Raw genomic sequence first — 21971 nt, 5'->3', positions numbered from 1 at the left:
ATTTAGATTGGGTTTGCTTTATAAAAGCTTCCATCGATGAAATATCCCCTTACACAGTTCTCATAGCAGTTGTCTACCCAGGAGATGGAGGAAAATGAAGGAAGGCTATGCTTAGAAATGGATTCCTCGATGTCCACAACCTCTCCATCCTGGAAATGTGGCATAGGATCAAATGTGGCAAAAAGGATATGGAAATTCTGTGAAAGAACACAAAGATGGTACTTGTTCTTAAAGCCAGCAAAACACTCGTTACGAGCATCTTAGGACTCTGCTAGTGGCTCCTCTTTGATGCATTTTGTCTGGGTCATATGAGAAAGGTCTTTGTAATGCCGAGGTTAGTTCTAATCTTGAAATTATTGTAAGGGGAGAAAATGACATTGGGCAGAAACAATGGGTCTGGTTTTAAGAATATCCTCAGAAATCTGAAAGAAAGGAGAGTCTGTAATTAGGGTTTGACGTTCTCCTGTTCCCTGGGATGATGTAATGGCCGGGAGAAAAGGCAGCTTTCAGTGAGAGGAATCTGAGCTCACGGCTCTTAAATAGCAAAGCAGGATCTCGGGGTGAGAATTCCCGGTCTTGGGGATGGATAAACGGCCAGCTCCTTCTTACAGAGCATCCACCAGTTACCGATATAAGGAAAGAGTAGCAGGAGCACCAGAGAAGGGTTCAACCAACGCCACTGTGATACCGTGTTTGCACCCATTTTTAAAATTCTAGTGTGAACTTCTAAGAATTGCCACAGAATAATTAACTGGCTAACTTAAAGCCTAGAGATTCCTTTCTACCCTACATCCGATACGTGACATCCTTGTACGGCATCACTGGTCAGCAATCAATCATTAAATCAATCAGTCCATATCTAATGAGCCCTTACTGTGTGCAGAGCACAGTACTAAGCACTTGGGAGAGTGCAATATAACAGAGTTGGCAGACACGTTCCCTGCCCACAACGAGCTTACAGCCTAGAGGGGGAGAGGATATACATACATAAATAAATTACGGATATGTACACGAGTACTGTGGGGCTGAGAGAGGCATAAATAAAGGGAGCAAATCAGGGTGGCAGAAGAGATTGGGCGAAGAGGAAATCAGAGCTTAGTCAGAGAAGGTCTCTTGGAGGAGATCTGCCTTCAATAAGGCTTGGAAGATGGGGAGACCAGTGACTCTAAATCATACAGAAGTTCCAGCCCCTTGACTGCCTCTCGCCTCCAACTTAGGATGCAGGTTGGGTATTCTCCCCGAACCCTGATCTCAGCTTTGGAGTCCTTTCCTGGTGGTCTCTGTGCTTAATATAGTGCTCTGCATAGAGTAAGCACTAAATAAATACCATAGATTGACGGACTGATTGGGTTTTCCAGACAGATCTCCATCTCTACCCCATCTACCTAAGCATCCGACCCCACTCCCTTTCATCTCCTAGAGTGACTAGCTCCCAACTCCTCCCCCGCTCTCCTCCAAATCCAACCTCTGTCGCAGGGGCTACCTGTTCCTCCACGTAGCCCTCAAGCCACACCTAGAATCAATGCGCACGGGTAGCTTAGAGTTACACTGCCCACAGAGTAGGGCAACCTGGGTGCAGGTCTTCCTCTCCTGCCCCCACCAATCACGGGGCCCTTTATGACAAGGCAGGAGAGAGATGAGCCTGAAGACTCCGTCCTGCCACTCTTCTACAGAGGGAGAATACTTTCCATCGGCCCCGACGAGGTGGAGACGTGCGGACCCTGTGACTGTAACCAAGTGTGACTGAGCTGGCGTGGGGTCCCCGGGCTGGGAATCTTGGGGGTGTCCCGATGTAGGAAAGGAGCAGCTCCTACCCGGAGCCCCTTGCTGGCTAGAAGGACCAAGGCTCAGCTGTCTGCACGATCAAAATAAAGGATCGGGAGGGAAGAAATGGAGGTACAGACTGTACGGTTTGGTGGCCCCTTACTAGCAACCCCAGAGAAACCTCCGCTTAGTCGGGGAAACGGTTTGTTTGTACTAGCGCAGTCCTCTGCCAGAGGATGCTAAGCTTCTCGAAGGCTCGGATCTGATATTCTAATCCTTTTAGAACGACTGTGGTCATCTTCGTGTGGTAAATGAATGAATGTTCTGAGAATCCTGGATAAATGCCGCCGACTGACTGTAATTAAAAGAGAAGACTGTTGAAAGTGACTTTAAATCATTCAGGACCCAAAGTCGTCTTTCTCTTCCCTACCTCAAACCATTATGGAAAGATTTCACAGTCTCATTCGGTAACTGGTCTCAGGGCTTTACAACACTGGCAGTCAAGGGAAGAGATAAAAATCAATCACTGGTACTTATTGAGCACTTACTGTATGCAGAACGCTGTACTAAGCGCTTGGGATCGTATAATACAAGAGAACTGATGCATCCATTCCGCGACCACAGTGAGTTCACAATCTAGAGGCGGACAGTTTATGAAACAACTGCTTTCCAGGCACTTTATACCATAATAAACAATACATGAGAGAAGCAGCGTGGCCTAGCGGAAAAAGCACGGGCTCGGAAATCAGAGGACCTGGGTTCTAATCCCGGCTCCGCCACCTGTCTGCTGTACGATCTTGGACAAGTCCCTTCACATCTCTGTATCTCAGTTCCCTCATCTGTAAAATGGGGATTAAAGCCGGGAGCCCTATGTTAGACACAGTCCCTGTCCAACCTGTTTCCAACCTGATTAGCTTGTATCTACTCCAGTATCTAGCACAGTGCCTGGCACGTAGAACGCACTTAAAGACATTAAAAATAATAATGATAACAATACCGTTTTACAGTTGCAATTTAGATTGGGCCAGAGTTCTGGCTAGATTACCATGGCCCTGGAAGGGCGGGAATTAGGTCCAGGTCTTTTTATCTAGTAGATTGAACCAGTCTTTGCACTTGGATCTATGAATTTTGGACATTTACTATTCACCCCACCCCCCGGCACTTTATGTCCATATCTTTAAATTATACATTATAAATTATGCATTCCTATTCAGGTCTATCTCCCCCTCTAGACTCCAAGCTCTCTATGGGCAGGGAATGTGTCCGCTAATTCGGATGTAGCGCACTCTCCCAAGCTCTCTGCACATAGCAGGCATTCACAAGTACCCCCGATTGGTCGATGCATTGATTGAGGCTTGGGTCACGGCCCTGGCCACGATCCGGCCAGACGAGGCTGCCGAGGCCCTGAGCCCTGGGATCCCCATCCGGTTCACACTGGAGCTAACAAAGCCTCACTCTTTGGCTTGCCCACTGCTACATGTACACGTAATAATAATAACAATAACTATAATAATGTTGATAATAGTGGTGGCACTTAATAATTACGGTACTTGTTAAGTGCTTACTATATGCCAAGCACTGTTCTAAATGCTAGGGTAGATACAAGTTAATCAGGTTGGACAAAGTCCCTGTCCCACATGGGGCTCTCACATTGAATTCCCATTTCACAAATGAGATAACTGAGGCACAGAGAAGTTACTTCTCCTATTTGTTAAAAACATTATATGACAAACAGTGCACTAAGCACTGGGATAGATGTAAAATAATCAGACTGGGCACAGTCCTTTTCCCACATGGGGCTCACAATCTAAGTTGGAGGGACAACTTAGATTTTACAGAGGAGGAAACTGAAGCACACAGAAGTGAAGTAACTTGTCTGAGGTGAACCAGAAGGTAAATGGTGGAGCTAAGATTAGAACCTTGATCCTTTGACTCCCAAGCTCTTTCAGCAGGCCATGCTGCTTTTTTAAAATTAATTTTGGTACACGTTAAGCCCTTACTATGTATCCAGCACTCTTCTAAGGGCAGCAGTAAAGACAGGTTAATCAGCTTGGACACGGTTTCTGTCCCAAAAAGGGCTCACAGTCTAAGAAGGAGGGAGAACAGCTTTTTAATCCTCATTTTACAGATGAGGAAACTGAGGCACAGAGAACTTCAATGCCTTTCCCAAGGTCACACTGCTGGCAAGTGGCCAAGATGGGATTAGAACCCAGGTCCTCTCGCTCGCAGATCTGCGCTCTTGCCACTAGGCCACGCTACTCTGTTTTGGTTTCCTTTCGACTTGAGCGGAAACGAAACAGATCATGACCATGCGCATTTTACCTTACTATTTGAGTTAAATAGTTGGACATATTTGGATAGTTGAGCGGTCACTGTCCCTGGGAGGCCTTTGAAACAAGAACCAGGCCCTGAAGAGTTGACATGTCCCTGAAGAGACCGCAGACACAAAGAACCGGAAAGATCCCGCCTTCCGGGAGAAAAAACGCAATTTGAAAAATGACTCCTCGGACCCGGGGGTTAAAAACTAAAACGTTTACTCCTCTGCTTACCTTTGCCTCTTCATTGACATCCCAAGTGAAAGACACGGCATTGTAGGCGATTTCTTCAATATTTCCAATTGTATTAAAGCTCTCTTTGTAATCAGCTGTAAAACATGAAAAGATCAAAGTTTTCAGAAGGTGCTTTATAACATTTATTTTCACAACGTTTTCCAAAAGCTACGGCAAACTTTTCCTTTTCTTCTAATCAAATCTATGTTGACCATAAAGGATTTCGCACTCACTCTATTTCATTATCGCTAATATTCATTTTAGAAGCACGTTAACATGATCCATTATTAATGGAAAAAAAATCCAGAGTCGTCCTCGCCTCAACTGAATTTTATTAGTTTAATTTTTAATGTAGATGCAATTCTTCCCGCTAACGACCTCCCTCTCTCGCTCCACTGTTAAGGTGATAGAAAGTACAGTCAGTTTTCCAGTAATACATGTTTTCATTATACGATTTGGAAATAGCACACTGGGATAACTGGGGAATATTCTTCTCCTAGGATGAGTCTATTTGGGGATAACACAATCCAAAAGTTGGTCCAACAGCATTTGGGGTAGGAAGAAGCGGTGCTTCCACTAGACTGTAAGCTCCTTGTGGGCAGGGAACGTGTCTACCACTTGGCAGCTGTGTGACTGTGGGCAAGTCGCTTAACTTCTCTGTGCCTCAGTTACCTCATCTGTAAAACGGGGATTAACTGTGAGCCTCACGTGGGACGACCTGATTACCCCGTATCTACCCCAGCGCTTAGAACAGTGCTCTGCACATAGTAAGCGCTTAACAAGTAAGCCCGTCGATTAGACTGTAAGCCCGTCAAAGGGCAGGGACTGTATCTGTTGCCGACTTGTTCGTTCCAAGCGCTTAGTACAGTGCTCTGCACATAGTAAGCGCTCAATAAATACTACTGAATGAATGAACAAATACCAACATCATTACCAACTCTTCTGTTGTACTCTCCGAAGCGCTTAGGACAGTGCTCTGCATGTGGTAAGCACTCACTACATACCACTGACTGATTGAGACTCCCAGCCTCTGTCTTAGCCCTGTCGTATGTAAGGTAATCTGTGTTCTTGCAACCTTAGAATATTAAATCAGTCAATGGTATTTCATAATTGAAAGATATCAGCAAATGGCTAAGGCCTAATGCTTTCTATTAGCAATGGACTTTTTTTAAATGGTATTAGTTCAGCACTTACTGGGTACCAGGCACTTTACTAAGCGCTGGGGTAGAGCCAAGCTAATCAGGTTAGACACAGTCCACGTCCCACACGGGACTCACAGTCCAATCTCCATTTTACAGATGAGGGAACTGAGGCACAGAGAAGTGAAGCCACCTGCCCAAGGTTACACAGCAGACAAGTGGCAGAGTGGGGATTAGAACCCAAGTCCTTCTGACTTCCAGGCCCATGTTCTACCCCTAGGCCACGCTGCTTCTCAGCAATGATAAGGAAATATGAATTTAAAAATGGCAGTCACAATGGTATCCTCAGACACTCTACAATCTACTCCATTAATTCCCATTGAATTCAATGATTATTATAACATCATTTCCCCATAACTCAAGGTTAGTCAGGGACACAACACCCACATTCATTCATTCAATCACATTTATTAAGCACCTATTGTGTGCAGGGCACTGTGACCGAATTGGATGTTTTGTCCCGTCTGACTGGGAAATGGTAGATACTTAGCTTGCTGCTGTGATACTAAGGCTAGAGAGAAGTTTAGAAAAGCAGGAGAAAAATCTTAGAGCAAATATTAAAGGTCAGTGGCTGAAACACCGATTTGAGGAAGAAAATGCTTTGGACTGTAAGCTCTTTGTGGCCAGAGAATGCGTCTACCGACTCGGATACATCGTACTCTCCCATGTGCTTAGTACAGTACGCCGCGCTCAGTCCGTACTCAATAAATTTAGTATACCGAAAGGGTACCGTATCCTTTACTCTTATTGTCCGCTCTCAAGAACCTAGTTCAGAACTCTGCCCAAGAGATACTTGATAAATACTAACCAACAGAATTTTATAGAGCTTCAAGTTCTGAAAAATATGGTATTGCTCACAATACTTCCTATAGAAACAGCATTATAGTGGATGAGATGGCAATAATAATAATAATGATAAAGATGGCAATAATAATAAGAATAATGGCATTATTTAAGCATAAACCAGGGCCAAGCGCTGTGCTAAAGGCTGTGGGACAATAACATAAGCAGATTTGGGCACAGTCCCTATTCCACATGGGGTTCACAGTCTAAGAGGGAAACAGAACTGGTATTTTATACTCATTTTACAGACGATATCAACGGGCACAGAGAAGTTAACTTGACTTGGCCAAGGTCTCAGAGCAGACAAGTGGCAGAGCCAGGATTAGAAGCCAGAACCTTTAAATCCCAAGGCTGCGCTCCTTCCACGAGGCTATCCTACTTCACCCTGCCAGCCACCCAGAGTCTACATCTGCCTAGGCAGGCCTGGCTACTTTCCATGGCTCAGTGGCAAGAGCCTGGGCTTCGGAGTCAGGGGTCATGGGTTCGACTCCCGCCTCTGCCACTTATCAGCTGTGTGCCTGTGGGCAAGTCACTTCACTTCTCTGTGCCTCAGTCACCTCATCTGTAAAATGGGGATTAACTGTGAGCCTCACGGGGGACAACCTGATGACCCTGTATCTCCCCCAGCGCTTAGAACAGTGCTCTGCACATAGTAAGCGCTTAACAAATACCGACATTATTATTATTATTGTATCCTGAAAATGGTCAGGAAGCCAGGTTTCCTGGAGACCAGAAAGGAGGCTTTTTGCAGTAATCCAGCAAAATCTTGAGCCAAGAATGCTGGCCAGTAAGGGTGGAGAGGAAGGAGTGGATCTGGGAGACACTATAAAGGAAGACTGCATAGAGAAAAGCTGAAAGTGTTAAAAATGACAACAAATTTGTAAGCTTCTGGATCAGTGAGTTGGACGGAGGATAGATTTAGGAGGCAAGTACCGGAGTTTAGTTTTGACCAGTTTTTCAAGGTCATCAAACAACCAATGGTATTTCTTGATTGCATACTGCGTGCAGAGCACTGTGCTAAGCGCTTGGGCAAGTACAGTGCAACAGGGTTGGAAGATGTGATCGCTGCCCACCATTCTTTGCCCAAGCAGCACGAGAAGCAGCTTGAGAAGCAGCATGCCATAGTGGATAGAGCATGGGACTAGGAGTCAGAAGGTCATGGGTTCTAATCTCAGCTCTGCCTCTTGTCTTCTCTGTGACCTTGGACACGTCACTTCACTTCTCTGTGCCTCAGTTCCCTCATCTGTAAAATGGGAATTGAGACGGTGAGCCCCATGTGGGACAGGGAGTGTGTCCAAGCCAATTTTCTTATATCCACGCCGGCGCTTAGTTCAGTACCTGGCACGTAGTAGGCGCTTAGCAAATACCACAGTTGTTATCATCGTCGTCATTATTATAACTATCCACTTAAAAGCTGAAATCATGCAAATGGAAGAGTTCTTTGAGAGAAAGTTTAGAGGTTGAAGAATAGAGAGCCTGGACAGAGCTCTGGGGAACAGCCAACTCATCAATCAATCAGGGGCATTAATTGAGCACTTACTGTGTGCAGAACACCGTATTATGCGCTTTGGAAAGTACAATACTACAGAGTTGGTAGACACAAACCCTGCCCACTACGACCTTACAGCCATAGTTAAGGGGTTAGGGGAAGATGAAGAAATCCCCAGATACTACAGACATCAACGATAGAGAAGCAGTGTGGCCTAGTGGAAAGAGCACGGGCTTGGGATTCAGCAGAAATGGGTTCTAACTTTGACTCCGCCACTTGTCTGCTGTGTGACCTTGGGCAAATCACTTAACTTCCCCGTGCCTCAGTTACCTCATCTGGAAAATGGGGATTAAAACTGTGAGCCCCACAAGGGACGACCTGATTACCCTGTATCTACCCCAGGGCTCAGAACAGTGCTTGGCACAAAGTAAGCGCTTAACAAATACCATGATAATAATAATAATAATATTTATCCTGAACTAAAGAAGCTCCCAGATTTTTCATGGATAGTTCCCTTGCCATCTGCAACCTCCCGACTTTGCCTCATTTCTAGATCATTTTCAGAAGATAATTCTCATCGCTGAGTAACAGTCTCATTCTGTCGGTATTATCTTTAATGTTAGCCAGCTCTTCTTCCCCATTCCTCTCTCCATTAAATTTAACCTTATCTCATTTACTAACCTCTTGGTTTTTAAACTTTGCAAAGGAAAAACCAAAGATCAGAGAGAGCCAGGCTGGGAGTCAGAAGAGAATGCTCCCCATTAGGAAGGGAGGAGCCGAGGCTGAGCGGGAAGAGGCAGTGAGGTAGGTTTTTCACTCCTTCCTCAAGAACAGCCACCATGAATGCTGAGGGTCTCGGGTCCTTAGGCTCCTTCCCCTCAATCTCATTGGAAAATGGGAATTCAATACCTCTTCTCCCTCCTACTTAGACTGTGGGCCCAGGTGGGACAGAAACTGTGTCCGACCTGATGGTCTTGTATCTAGCCCAGCGCTTACGGCGGTGCTCGGCATTCATTCACTGATTAAATCGTATTTACTGAGCACTTACTGTATGCAAAGCCCTGTACTAAGTGCTTGGGAGAGTACAATATAACAATAAACAGACATACTCCCCGCCCATAGCGAGCTCGCAGCCTGGAGAGGGCCAGAGAAGATTGTAAGCACCCAGTGAGTGTTTAACAAATATCATAACAATCATTATTATTATTATCACTCTGGATGTACACCAACTTCTATAAATGGCCGATATATTGCTCATGCATGGCTGCGTGAGGACACCCCAATTACCGCCCTGGACGGGACCATGATCATTTAGGCTCAGGGCCTTCAATGGGGACCCTGAGGAGGACCTCCCCGGAAACTCATCGTGGTCAGGGAATGTTTCTGCTAATTCTGTTGTATTGTTCTCTCCCAAGCGCTACCTTACCGTACTCTCCTCACAGTAAGTGCTCAATAAATACAACTGATTGACTGGAAGACTAGCTAGGGCAAAAATCACTCTCATCCTAGTCTCATACACTCATCCACGACTCGCCTCTCAACCTTGTCCTGCTTCTTTCTGGCCTGGAACGCCTTCCCTCTTCATATCTGACAGACCCATCACTCTCCCCACCTTCAAAGTCTTATTAAAGGCACATCTCTTCCAAGAAACATTCCCTGGCTGAGCCGTTCTTTCCTCATTTCAAACTCTCTTCTGCATCAATCGATAGATCAACAGTGTTTATTGAGCGTTTACTAAGTGCATTAAGCACTTGGGAGACTACAACAGAATTAGCAGACACGTTCCCTGCCCATAACGAGCTTACAGTCTACGGGGGAGACAGACATTAATATGAATCTGCAATTCAGAGTGTATAATTTAAAGATATGTACTTAAGTGTTGTGGGGTTGGGGTGACTATGAAACGCCCAAAGGTCACAGATCCAAGTGCACAGACCACACAGAAAGGAGAGCGAGCCAGGGAAAAGACCTCTCGGAAATAACGACGGTATTTGTTAAGCACTTACTATGTGCCAAATACTGTTCTAAGGGCTGGGGTGGATACAAGGTAATCATATTATTCCACGTGAGGCTCACAGTCTTAATCCCCATTTTACAGGTGAGGTAACTGAGGCACAGAGAAGTTAAGTGGCTGTGACTTTAACTCCGTTCTACTGTGCCGTGTTTCCTCTTCTCCCACTCTTCTGCGCCACCCTTGCATTTGGATTTGCACCATTTATTCACCCCTCCACTCGGCCCCACGGCAGTCAGTCGTATTTATTGGCCACTTCCTCTGTGGTGAGCACTGTACTAAGGGCTTGAGAGAGTACAATATAACAATAAGCAGACACATCCCCTGCCCACAATAAGCTTAAAGTCTACAACTCACAGCCTCTTGAGTATATATCCGTAATTTTATGTCTTTATATTAATGTCTGTCTCTGCCTCTCGACTGTCAGCTCCTTGTGATTAGGGAATGCGTCTACCAGCTGTGTTACATTACACTCTTCCGAGCGCTCAGTAGAGTGCTCTGCATACATTAAGCATTCAATAAATATGATCGATTGACTGAGAGGCTTCAGCCACGCAGGGTTTCACGTACGCCCACTTCTCACCTGAGGGATTCAGGAAATGAGCTCTTCAGGCGGCCCAACGGGGACAGCCACGACCCGGGGGGGATTAAGGAGATCTTAGGTAAGACTTCGGGAGGCTCAGTAGAGTCATGTCTTTCCAAGTCCCTCTGAGCTTCAACTGAACAGATATTATAAGTGCCTGATGCTGCCAAACTGCCTAAAGCCAAACATGAGCCGAGATTACCCAAGTCTCCCTGAGTTGTAAACAAAATCATGTCATTCTCGTGAGATGCAAATTTTTGGTTTCCATTAAAAAGTTCCCGTCCAAATCCAAGCCGAAAGAACGTCATCTGTAGCCATAGAGCTTGTTTCTCCAAACCGTGTTGGAATTTTTTCAGAGGCTGCTTCTCAAAACACAGCTACTTAAGACACAGAGCCAGGGGCGTTGGGGGGGGGGGGGGGGGGGGAATGGAAGGAAGCAGGAATTCTTTTCATGCTTTTGAGCTGTTTTAGTTCTGTAACTTTACTCCTCATTCTTTGGGGGCACTGGCAACTTGATTGCAATTTCACTCTGACATATCCCTGATGCCTGTCAGTCAGGCAGGTTCATTTGCAGCGCTCACCAAACAAAAAAGAAAAACAAAACTCGATGATGGAGAAACGGCCCAGGCCAATGCACTCTTTTTGTCTACCTCGATTACCCACTAATTATAACCTTTCCGGATGGATGCTTCTAACCACGGCGAAAATAACTTCCAACGAGAAGCTTGTCTGAAACGTACCAAGGGGCAGGCCCCGTTCACTGATTACGAACCCCACCCACATCCATATTGACTGGTCAATTACTGAAACCCGTCTAAACACTAACAGAGGCAGCACTTGCTATTTTCAAGGACTTTTAGCAGCTGCCTGCGTTTCCATGAGTTTCTGTCTCTCTCTCTCTCTCTCTCTCTCTCTCTCTCTCAACGTGCGTTGATAGGTGCCAACTTTTCATCTTGAGTCCGAAGGCAGGAAAGAGAGCAGGGATTTTAGAGATGGTGGGGATTGGAAGACGGCAGGGTCCAGAGAGTGTGTAGTGTGGCTCAGTGGAAAGAGCACGGGCTTTGGAGTCAGGGCTCATGAGTTCGAATCCCAGCTCTGCCACTTGTCGGCTGTGTGACTGTGGGCAAGTCACTTAACTTCTCTGTGCCTCAGTTCCCTCATCTGTAAAATGGGGATTAAGACTGTGAGCCCCACGTGGGACAACCTGATTCCCCTGTGTCTACCCCAGCGCTTAGAACAGTGCTCGGCACATAGTAAGCGCTTAACAAATACCAACAAATACCAACACTAGTGTTAGAGAGTGTTTCAATGTAGTGTGTAGAGAGAGAGTAGTGTTATTTCCCTAGTAGAAGAAAAAGGGATAATGCCTTCTCTTTGACTGGGCCCCAGGTAAAAATGCTCCTACCAGAAAAAATAATTAAAAGTCAGCATTAGATTTAAATATATTTTCAGAGATAAAAGAGTATAATTAATATCAAATGACTCTCTCTGGCAGGCAGAGATGCTGTCTGGACTAGTGAAACAATGTACCTGGAATGCTTGAAATAGCCTAGGGCACTAGGAGGAATTCAGTCAGAGCAGATCAGAGGCCAGAGAGATGCTACTTATTAGATTCAACAACTGGGAACGACTTTGCACCTCCAACTTTGTATTTTGGGGGGCTTTTTCAATGGTCACTTTTCATCGCTTTCTGTGTGACAGGCACCGCGCTGAACACGGGGGGCAGATCCAAGATCATCAGGTTGGATACAGTCCATGTCCCACGTGGGGCTCACTGTCTTAATCCACATTTTACAGATGAGGGAACTGAAGGACGGAAACATTACGTGACTTGCCCAAGGTCACCCAGCAGACGAGGGGTGAAGCTGGGATTAGAATCCAGTTCCTCTTACTCCCAGTGCTCTTTCCACTAGGCCATGCTGAGGAACCAAAGGCTTCATCTACGAACATGCATCTGGAGTACAAAAATCTTTACACAGTTCCCAGAGACTAGCACGCTACTTCCAGGAATACAGCACAGAATTTTTGCCTGCACACACGCAGGCTGCCAATGGGTGGGAGGGATGACCCCTAGATTGTAAACCCGTTGTGGGCAGGGGATGTGTCTGTTTATTGTTATTATTGTACTGCCCCAAGTGCTTAGTACAGTGCTCTGCCCAGAGTAAGCGCTCAATAAATACTATCGACTGAAATTTTGAGCTGGACTTCCAGTCTCTCTCCTCCTAGATCTCTTGAAAAAAGTCCCCGTAATGGCAGAAGTGATCCAAAATGGTGCCTTGGTGGCCCCCACACTCTCTGGACCCTGCCCTCTCCCAATCCCCACCCTCTCTAAAATCCCTGCTCTCTTTCCTGCCTAAAAACACAAGACAAATAACACAAAATAAAAACCAATTCAGTAGGGAGCTGTGGCTAGAGGAGCAGAATTTCAGACTCTTCGGGGCTCAGAATTCAGGACGTGATTATCCTCTACCTACCCCAGAGTTTAGCACAAAGAATAAAATGAGCTCCTCTACATCATAAGCTCATTGCGGGAAGGGAATGTGTCTGTCTATTGTTATATTTTACTCTCCCAAGAGCTTAGAACAGTGCTCTGCATACAGTAAGCGCTCAATGAATGTCTGAATGAATTGAATGAATCTTAACAAATACCACAGTTATGATTAGGATACCCTAACAGCTGAATGAGGGTTAAAGGGAGGAGAGAGGATGCGGTGAAGCACACGGCTCAGGCAATGTAGTTTAATACCGATTCTGTGTTCTGCCACGACAGGAGAGACTCCTTAGGGACAGAAACTGCTAAAGAACGATGACGGTAGGAGGCAACACCAGAAGCATAAGGATGCACTTAAAATGCCAGATGTGTCAGAACAACTGGGCAGAATCTCTGTGTGTTCATGGTATGATGCACTGTAGTGACATCTGCCATTCCCACGTTAGCTAGTTCCATCCTATCCACAACCCTGGGTAACACTCACCAACAATGGCATAAACTTTAAAAACTAAAAACAACTATCTCGTCAGTCAATTTGGACTAAAGTCAGTTAGTCCCCAATGGCATTTACTGAGCACTTATGTACATAGCACTGTACTAAGTGCTTGGGAGAGTAAAATATAACGACGTAACAGACACATTCCCTGCCTAAAATGAGTTTAGGTTTATGCCTGTCTCCGGCACTGCACCCGATGAGCATTCTATCAATTCTATCTTTACTACTGCTACGTCTATGATTCATTCGATTGTATTTATTGAGTACTCACTATGTGCAGAGCACTGAACTAAGCGCAGAGCACTGTACTAAGCGCTTGGAATGTACAATTCAGCAACAGAAAATCCCTGCCCAACAACGGGCTCACTATGAGAAGCAGCATGGTGTAGTGAATAGAGCATGGGTTTCTGGGAGTCAGAAAGTTACGGGCTCTAATCCCCGCTCCGCCACTTTTCTGCTGTGTGACCTTGGGCAAGTCGCTTCACTTCTCAATGCCTCAGTTACCTCATCTGTAAAATGGGGATTGAGAGTGGGCGTGCTAAAACAGGGACTGTGTCCAATCCAATTTGACTGTACCCAGCACTTAAGCAGAGGGCCTGGCACAGAGTAAGTGCTTAGCAAATACCACAATTACTATTATTATTATTATTATTTGATCCAGGACCTCTAACCTATCTACATCAGACTGGAAAGGGCTAGGAAACATGGTCCCAGGCTGAGTCTCTGGACCTGGCAAAAGGACATGACTTGGCCCTGCTGCATCTGGTTACAGGGTTGCAGTTACCAAGACAGTGACGCGGTAAAAATTAAACCCTAAGTTCCCAAACAGCTTCACGGCTTCAGAAGAAAATGCAACACGGAACACGTAATCTTGGCAACGTGACGGTTCCAGGACAAACACAGAGCTACGACAAAATCATTTGGCACTGTCATTCATTCAAACGTATTTATTGAGCACTAACTGTGTGCAGAGCACTGTACTAAGCGCTTGGGAGAAGACAAAAACAACAACGAACAGACACATTCCCTGTCCACCTCAAGCTACCCTGTCCAAAGACCTGGACCCACCGCTAAGCAATTCTGGCTAATCCGATTTAAAACAGCTGCACAACAGTTGGTCATCGCTGACCCTTTCACATCGCTGAAAGGAAGCGGGGCTGGGAAGGAGATCCGGCCTTGCCGCCTTCCATGAGGCTGTTAGAAAAGGCCAGGAAGCTGGTGGTAGATCAGTGGATTATGCTTTCCTCCCCCAGGAAAATATATCCCACTCTACAGGCTCTGAGCATCATCGAAAGGATTGGAATCTCCATTTTCCAGAGGCGCACATGCAAGAAGAAAAACCTCAAAGGGCACACCTAGCTTCTCCATAAAACTAAGAAACTAACTAAACTAAGAAAAAAAAAAGAAGACCCAGTAGTTCTCTTGGGTCACGCCTGAGAGGAACTCTGCAGGAAAAGCAAACAGGTTCACCAACCATGAGGTCTTGGAATGTATTTCACCAATCATATTGCTCAAGACAATCTACCAATGGTATTTATTGAGTGCTTACTGTGTGCAGAGCTCTGTAGTAAGTACTTAGGAGAGTACAATACAACAGAGTTGGCAGAAATGATCACTGCTTTTATAGTTCCTTCAGTCCTCTAGACTGTAAACTCACTGAGGGAAGGGAATAGAGAAGCAGCGTGGCTCAGTGGCAAGAGCACGGGCTTTGGAGTCAGAGGTCATGAGTTTGAATCCCAGCTCTGCCACTTGTCAGCTGGGTGACTGTGGGCAAGTCACTTAACTTCTCTGTGCCTCAGCGACCTCATCTGTAAAATGGGGATTAAGACTGTGAGCCCCACGTGGGACATCCTGTTTCCCCTGTGTCTACCCCAGCGCCTAGAACAGTGCTCGGCACATAGTAAGCGCTTAACAAATACCAACATTATTATTAATGTGTCTGTTTAATGTTGTATTGTACTTCCCCAAGCACTTACTACAGTGTTCGGCACATAGTAAGTGCTTAATAAATACAACTGCATGAATGCCCACAAGAAGAAGAGTGACCGGGGAGCAAGAGGACTTGGGTTCTAATCCTGGCTCCGCCCCTCGTCTGCTCCGTGACCTTGGACAAGCCGCTTAACTTCTCTGGGCCTCGGTTACCTCATCTGCAAAACGAGGATCAAGATTGTGAGCCCTGTGTGGGTCAGAGAAGGTGTCCAACTTTATTACCATGAATGTACCCCAGGGCTTAGTACAGTGCCTGGCAAATAGTAAACACTTAAAAAACACCATTTAAAAAAAAAAAAGTTTACAGTCCAGAGGAAACAATGCAGTTTATATGAGAGGGACACAGGAGTAGAAGACCAGATGAGAGGTGGGTTTCCTAACTGCTTCTGGACAGTTATAAGATAGCAATTATAAGAAAACACTAATAAGAAGAAGAAGAAGAAGAATAGATTTTGTTAAGCACTTACCATGTGCCAGACACTGAACTAAACATTGAACTGGGTACAGCAAAATCAGGTGGGACACAGTCCCTGTCCCACATGGGGCTCACAGTCTCAATCTCCATTTTACAGGTGAGGTTACTGAGGCAGAGAGAAGTTAAGTGACTTGCCCAAGGTCCCACAACAGACAAGTGGCAGATCTGGGATTAGAACCCACATCTTCTGACTCCCAGGACCGTGCTCTTTCCACTAGACCAGACTTTCATTATTTGGTTGCAACATACCTAAACAGGAAGGAATACTGGGATGACAGGAGACAGAATCAAAAACGGTGACAGTTTAAAAGTGGTCAACACTTCAGGGACACAGAGAACAACCTTAGGGGCAAATAATATGGAATGGATTATCAGCCATGTGTAGGGGTTTTTTTTAGCCATATGAATGGTTAGGAATCTACTGCAGGACTGTAAAGTCATCTTTGAAAAAAGAAGATATACAGTACAAACCCGTACACACACACGTATACACACAGATGAAAGCATTAAAAGTGGTAATTCGAATGCTTGTCTTTTCAATGTAGAAAAAAACACTGGGCCCCATTTTGTGGAAATGTTGGAATTGTTTCCTCCTTCGGACTGATCCCATTTCTTTTTGGACTCTATAACCTCCAGGTGTTTAAACTGAATTTGGCAGGTTTCAGGTTTTGTAAACAAAGAGGTGAAACTTTATCATTTGCATAATTTCAAACTTGGGTTTGTTGCCACTGAATGAATTCCTTTCTGGTGAACGATCTGGCATTGTACGTTTCCAAGTGCCAAACGCAGTGCTTTGCACACAGTAGATTCTATTCTATTGCTATTGTTCTCGTCTGTCCGTCTCCCCCGATTAGACTGTACGTCCGTCAAAGGGCAGGGACTGTCTCCATCTGTTACCCATTTGTACATTCCAAGCGCTTAGTACAGTGCTCTGCACATAGTAAGCGCTCAATAAATACCATTGAATGAATGAACGAAGTAGATGCTCAGTAGATGTGGCTGTGGATGATGGTGACGAGATTCCAGGAATCAGCTCTCTAGTTAACATCTGATATTTCACCATTCTCCCTTAACCTTACCTAACTCCACTTGGGCTTCCACTTAGATAGCGGGACTTCACAGTTCTGCAAGTCCTCATCAAGTTCTACAAAGAAATCCAGGCGAAAAATGGCCAAACCAGGGAAGTCAATGCATCAACTGAAAAATAATTTGAACCACTACAATAAATACTGCACGCATATCTCTTAGACGGTGGCTTGCAGAAAATGATTCAATGTCTCAAAAATAACCAAAACAAAACCTCCAAAAACCTTTTACAACAGAAAATGGGCTTCTGTAAAAATACAAAACGAGGTATTTTTAATTTTAAATCATATACTGAAGAGGCAAAAGCTTTTAGCTAATACTGATGAAATTTAGAAGATTCACTCTTTTTGCTTCAAGGAAGACATTTAAAAATAAGTCAATATCATGAATTTGATCTTCTGAGTTTCTCAAGTGCGTACTGACAGTATGTATGCAATCTGGCAAAATGTGTTGCTTTTAGTATAGTTTCTTCCTTGCCTAAAAATAGCCTCTTGGCTAAATAATTAACTTGAGCATGAAATGACCCAGGGGAGTCGAGGCCCATTCAAGGCCCTGGTTAACTTTGCTTAACTCCAGGTGTTCCGTTCCTGGAAATCTGGGCACTGAGGGACTTGCATGGAGGTCAGTCAGTTACATTTATTGAGCGCTTACTGTGTGCAGGGTACTGTACTAAGCACTTGGGAGAGTACAGTGTAACAGACCCATTCCCTGCCCACAACAAGCTCACAGTCTAGAGGGGATAACATCCAGCTTTCTAGGTCGGAATCTTGAAATTGTAATCTTGGTGACAGCCAATGCCAACACCCTAAGTCCTGGAATTCCATGTCCTGGGAGAACTTGGGAATGCTTTTCCCCTCAATCAATCACTGGGTATTTATTGAGCATTTATTGTGTGCACAGTACTGTACTAAGCCCTTGGGAAAGAACGGTGCAACAGAGTCGGTGGACACGTTCCCTGCCCACAAAGAGCAGAGTCCCACATTCCAGAGTCTACGCTCTCATCCCTTATTCTCACGTGTGTACCTCCAGAGAGGTGGCGACCTGATCAAAAACCCTGCCTCAGGGTCCACGATCAGCCAGTTCTCCTGCCGTATGGGTTAAATGAATTCTACGGCTTTTAAAAGATACAAAAACACCTGCTCTAAATGTTATCAGATGTTTTCTCACCTAAACACATGAGATGAAAGTGGATTTTCCATGGTGTACCTATGAAATTCTCTATAAAAGACAGTGTGGCTTATGTTACGGGTTACGGGCTCTGGAGGCAGAGGTCAGGAGTTCGAATCCCAGCTCTGCCGCTTGTCAGCTGTGTGGCTGTGGGCAAGTCACTTAACTTCTCTGTGCCTCAGTTCCCTCATCTGTAAAATGGGGATGAAGACTGTGAGCCCCACGTGGGACAAGCTGATTCCCCTGTGTCTACCCCAGCGCTTAGAACAGTGCTCTGCACATAGTAAGCGCTTAACAAATACCAACATTATTATCATTATTATCATAACCTCATAATAATAATAATCGTGGTACTTATCAAGGGCTCGCTAGGCATCAAGCACTATACTAAGCGCTGGGGTAGATACAAAATGCAGGCACCATACTCTCCCAAGCGTTTAGTACAGTGCTTTGCACATGGTAAGTGCTCAATAAATACAGTTGAACAAAATGGAGCTCATAGTCTAAGTAGGAAGGAGAACGGGTATTGAATCCCTCTTTTACAGATGAGGGTACTAAGGCCCGGAGATCAGTGACATGCCCAAGGGATTCACACTGCAGGCAAGCGGTAGAGCCAGAATTAGAACCCAAGACCTCTGACTCCCTGGCCCGTGCTTTTTCCACTAGGCCATGTTGTTTCTCCAGGATGGCCTCATGACCTAACCCCTGTTAATTTCCCCATCAGTGGTGTCCTTTCATATTCATTCAGTCGTATTTATTGAGCGCCTACCGTATGTACAGCACCGTACTAAACACTCGTCATGTACAACGGTAATAATAACAATTACGGTACTTGTTAAGCACTTACTATGCGCCAAGCACCGTTCTAAGCACCGGAGTAGAGTAGATTCGAGTTAGGTTGGACACAGTCCCTGTCCCACATGGGGCCTACACTCTTAATCCACATTTTACAGATGAGGTAACTGAGGCCCAGAGAAGTGAAGTGCCTTGTCCAAGTCATACAGCAGATATGCAGCACAGCCAGCATCAGAACACACTGCCTTTGACTCCCAGGCCTGTGTTCTATCCACTAAGCCACGCTGCTTCTTGTGATGATCCTGAAAATACATCTGGGGGAATTGGAGAAAGAATCAAGAACTGAAATCTGATAATATCTGGCCAATGTCCCAAATTCTCCATCAGGTTCAGTCCTGTACAGATAGTAACGATAGCTTTCTTTCGCTAGTTTGACTGTGAGTCATTACGATGACTTCCGGGGATCCTACGGTATTTTCTGAAGCCCACAGAATATTCTCGAGGATTTTACGTGGATTACTCTTAATGAGTGACTTTAAACTTTGGGCATCCCTCTGGACGTGATCTGGGAAGATAGGGAAATTCAAAAATCTAATTTCTACACAGCCAAGGGATTTTTAAAAATACAATTCACAGTAGCAGAGTTTAGCATTTCATACTCTTTCACAGACTAGTTTTTCCTTCTTGAAAGGAGAAACGGTGGAAGTCCTAGAGGGTGGTTATTTTTTTTTTTTTTGCTTTGGCTTTGTTTGAACTTGAGTCTTTACAAAAAGAATTACTTTAAAACTATCAACAGGGAACAATTTAAAAATTTGTCCCTAAGTCAGAGATTTGTTATAGTCCACTAGCGAAAAACCTGTAATTACAGGTGGATAAGCATAAATGTATAGAAATTACTTGATAATTACTGAAAAAAAAATTTACAGGATTATTACTCTTGGACTAACGCATTCTAATATCATAAGATTACGCTGAACCAAAACTTGAGATGGATTGCGAATGGACATTTAACGCCTTAATGCTATCTTATTGTACTAATTCCTGACAAGACACCAAGGGTTGATTAAAACTGCACTGTTATGGGTGGCTTGCGTTGTAGTAACACCGGCCATCTCGGAAAGCTTGCGGCGATCATATTAATGTCGTCCTTCCGGATTTCGAGAAGAAATTTCATCCGAAGGAGGAACGTAAAAAATTGACAAGTTCTCATGTATCCCCTACTAATAGGTTAATGTAACCAACACGGGTGCTGACTGCTATTAACCTAATATGTGCCTCTTCACAGGTGCCAACTTTACATTTTGAGTGTGAGGATTTCATTCATTCACTCATTCAATCATATTTATTGAGCACTTACTGTGGGAGAGGTGAGGACTGGGAGAGAGAGTCTGCAATGAGCTAAGTGAATATGAAGTCACTCTTCTGGGTCTTTTTTTTGTTTTGTTTTCAGTGGTACTTGTTAAGTGCTTACTGTGTTCCAGGTAATGTACTAAGTGCTGGGATAGATCCAAGCTGTGTCCCACATGGGGTTTACAGTCTCAATCCCCATTTTATAGATGAGGTAACAGAGGCACAGAGAAGTGAAGTGACTCGCCCACGTCACAGAGCAGACACATAGATTGGAACCTAGTTCCTTCTCACTCCCAGGCCTGGGCTCTATCCATTAGGCCACGCTGCTTCTCAGCATCTATTCAGCTCTGCCTGGAAACTCTCAGGCCTTGTCAGGGGTTTAGGATGAACAAGGGGGTGGGAGACCAGCTCAAAGAAGGTGTGGGGGCAAGACTGCCCCAGTGGAGTTGGCAATTACACCCATTTTCCTTTCTCATGCATTTCTTTTAAATCCTGAAAGGCACTAAATTTGGTAATTAAGAAAGGAAAGGCTAAAAAGACTGGCACTCTAAACTACCGAAACAATGCCAATTTGACTATCCGGAAAGCAGCAAACCTACCGTTCCATGATACAAAGGATTGTTATTGAGAGGCAAGATGGCTTGGTAGAAGTTAAGGGTTGGGAGTCAGAAGACTTGGGTTCGAGTCCCAGCTCCACCACTGGCCTACTGAGTGACCCTGAGCGAGTCACTTCATCTCTCTTGGCCTCAGGTTTCCTCATCTTTAAAATGACAGTGGGTTATCAGGCCTTTGTGGGGCAGGGACTGTGTGTGATCTCACAACACAGCAGCTACCCAGGGATTAACACAGAGCAAGGGCTTTTTTATTTCTCTTTTTAAAGGCATTTTTATGGCATTTGTTAAGCACTTGCTATATACCAGGCACCGTACTTAGTACTGGGGTAGACACAAACTAATTACGTTGGACATACTCTACGTCCTACACGTAGCTCACAGTCTTAATCCTCATTTTACAGATGAGATAACTGAGGCCCAGAAAATTCAATTCGATCGTCCAAGGTCACACATCAGACAAGTGGCAGAGCCAGAATTGGAACCCGGATCCTTCAGACTCCTAGGCCCATCTTCTACCCATTACGCCATGCTGCTTCAAGGGCTTAATAGAACGCCACCATAATGATAACCTGATAAACCATCAAATTCAGTGCGAGTGGCCGTTTGGTAAAGAGGCTCGATTTGGAGGAAGGCCTCTTGGCTTAATAATAATGTTGGTATTTGTTAAGCGCTTACTACGTGCAGAGCACTGTCCTAAGCGCTGGGGTAGATAGATACAGGATAATCAGGTTGTCCCGCGTGAGGCTCACAGGTAATCCCCATTTTACAGATGAGGTAACTGAGGCACAGAGAAGTTACATGACTTGCCCACAGTCACACGGCTGACAAGTGGCAGAGCCGGGATTCGAACCCATGACCTCTGACCCCCAAGCCCGGGCTCCTTCCGCTGAGCCACGCTGCTTCTCTGCCACATGGTCAAAAGTGCAAGCTGCCTGTAACTTCCTCAGTGATTCAGTGGCCAGTCCTCTCCACCCAGACCTGGAGGGCGACTGTTCTTCAGGAGACTGTAAAGATGACCGGTGGGGGGAGAGGAGGAGTCACGGAAGGGGAGAAGGGATGAGCCTCTGAAA

General features: G+C 45.1%; 1 protein-coding gene across 2 annotated transcripts in view; it reads right to left on the bottom strand.

Annotated features, from left to right (window-relative positions):
* GRHL2 (grainyhead like transcription factor 2) overlaps window positions 1–21971 on the bottom strand; it is a 104426-nt gene that overhangs the window by 45370 nt on the left and 37085 nt on the right. For both annotated transcript variants that reach the window (XM_029063259.2, XM_029063258.2), the window contains exon 7: window positions 4314–4408. In XM_029063259.2, coding sequence (XP_028919092.1) covers window positions 4314–4408 — 95 coding nt within the window. The remainder of the gene's footprint in view (window positions 1–4313; window positions 4409–21971) is intronic.

The sequence above is a fragment of the Ornithorhynchus anatinus genome, chromosome 4, assembly GCF_004115215.2.
Source record: "Ornithorhynchus anatinus isolate Pmale09 chromosome 4, mOrnAna1.pri.v4, whole genome shotgun sequence".
NCBI lineage: Eukaryota > Metazoa > Chordata > Mammalia > Monotremata > Ornithorhynchidae > Ornithorhynchus > Ornithorhynchus anatinus.
The sequence above is the reverse complement of the archived record's forward strand: the minus strand, read 5'-3'. Positions and strand labels throughout refer to the sequence as shown.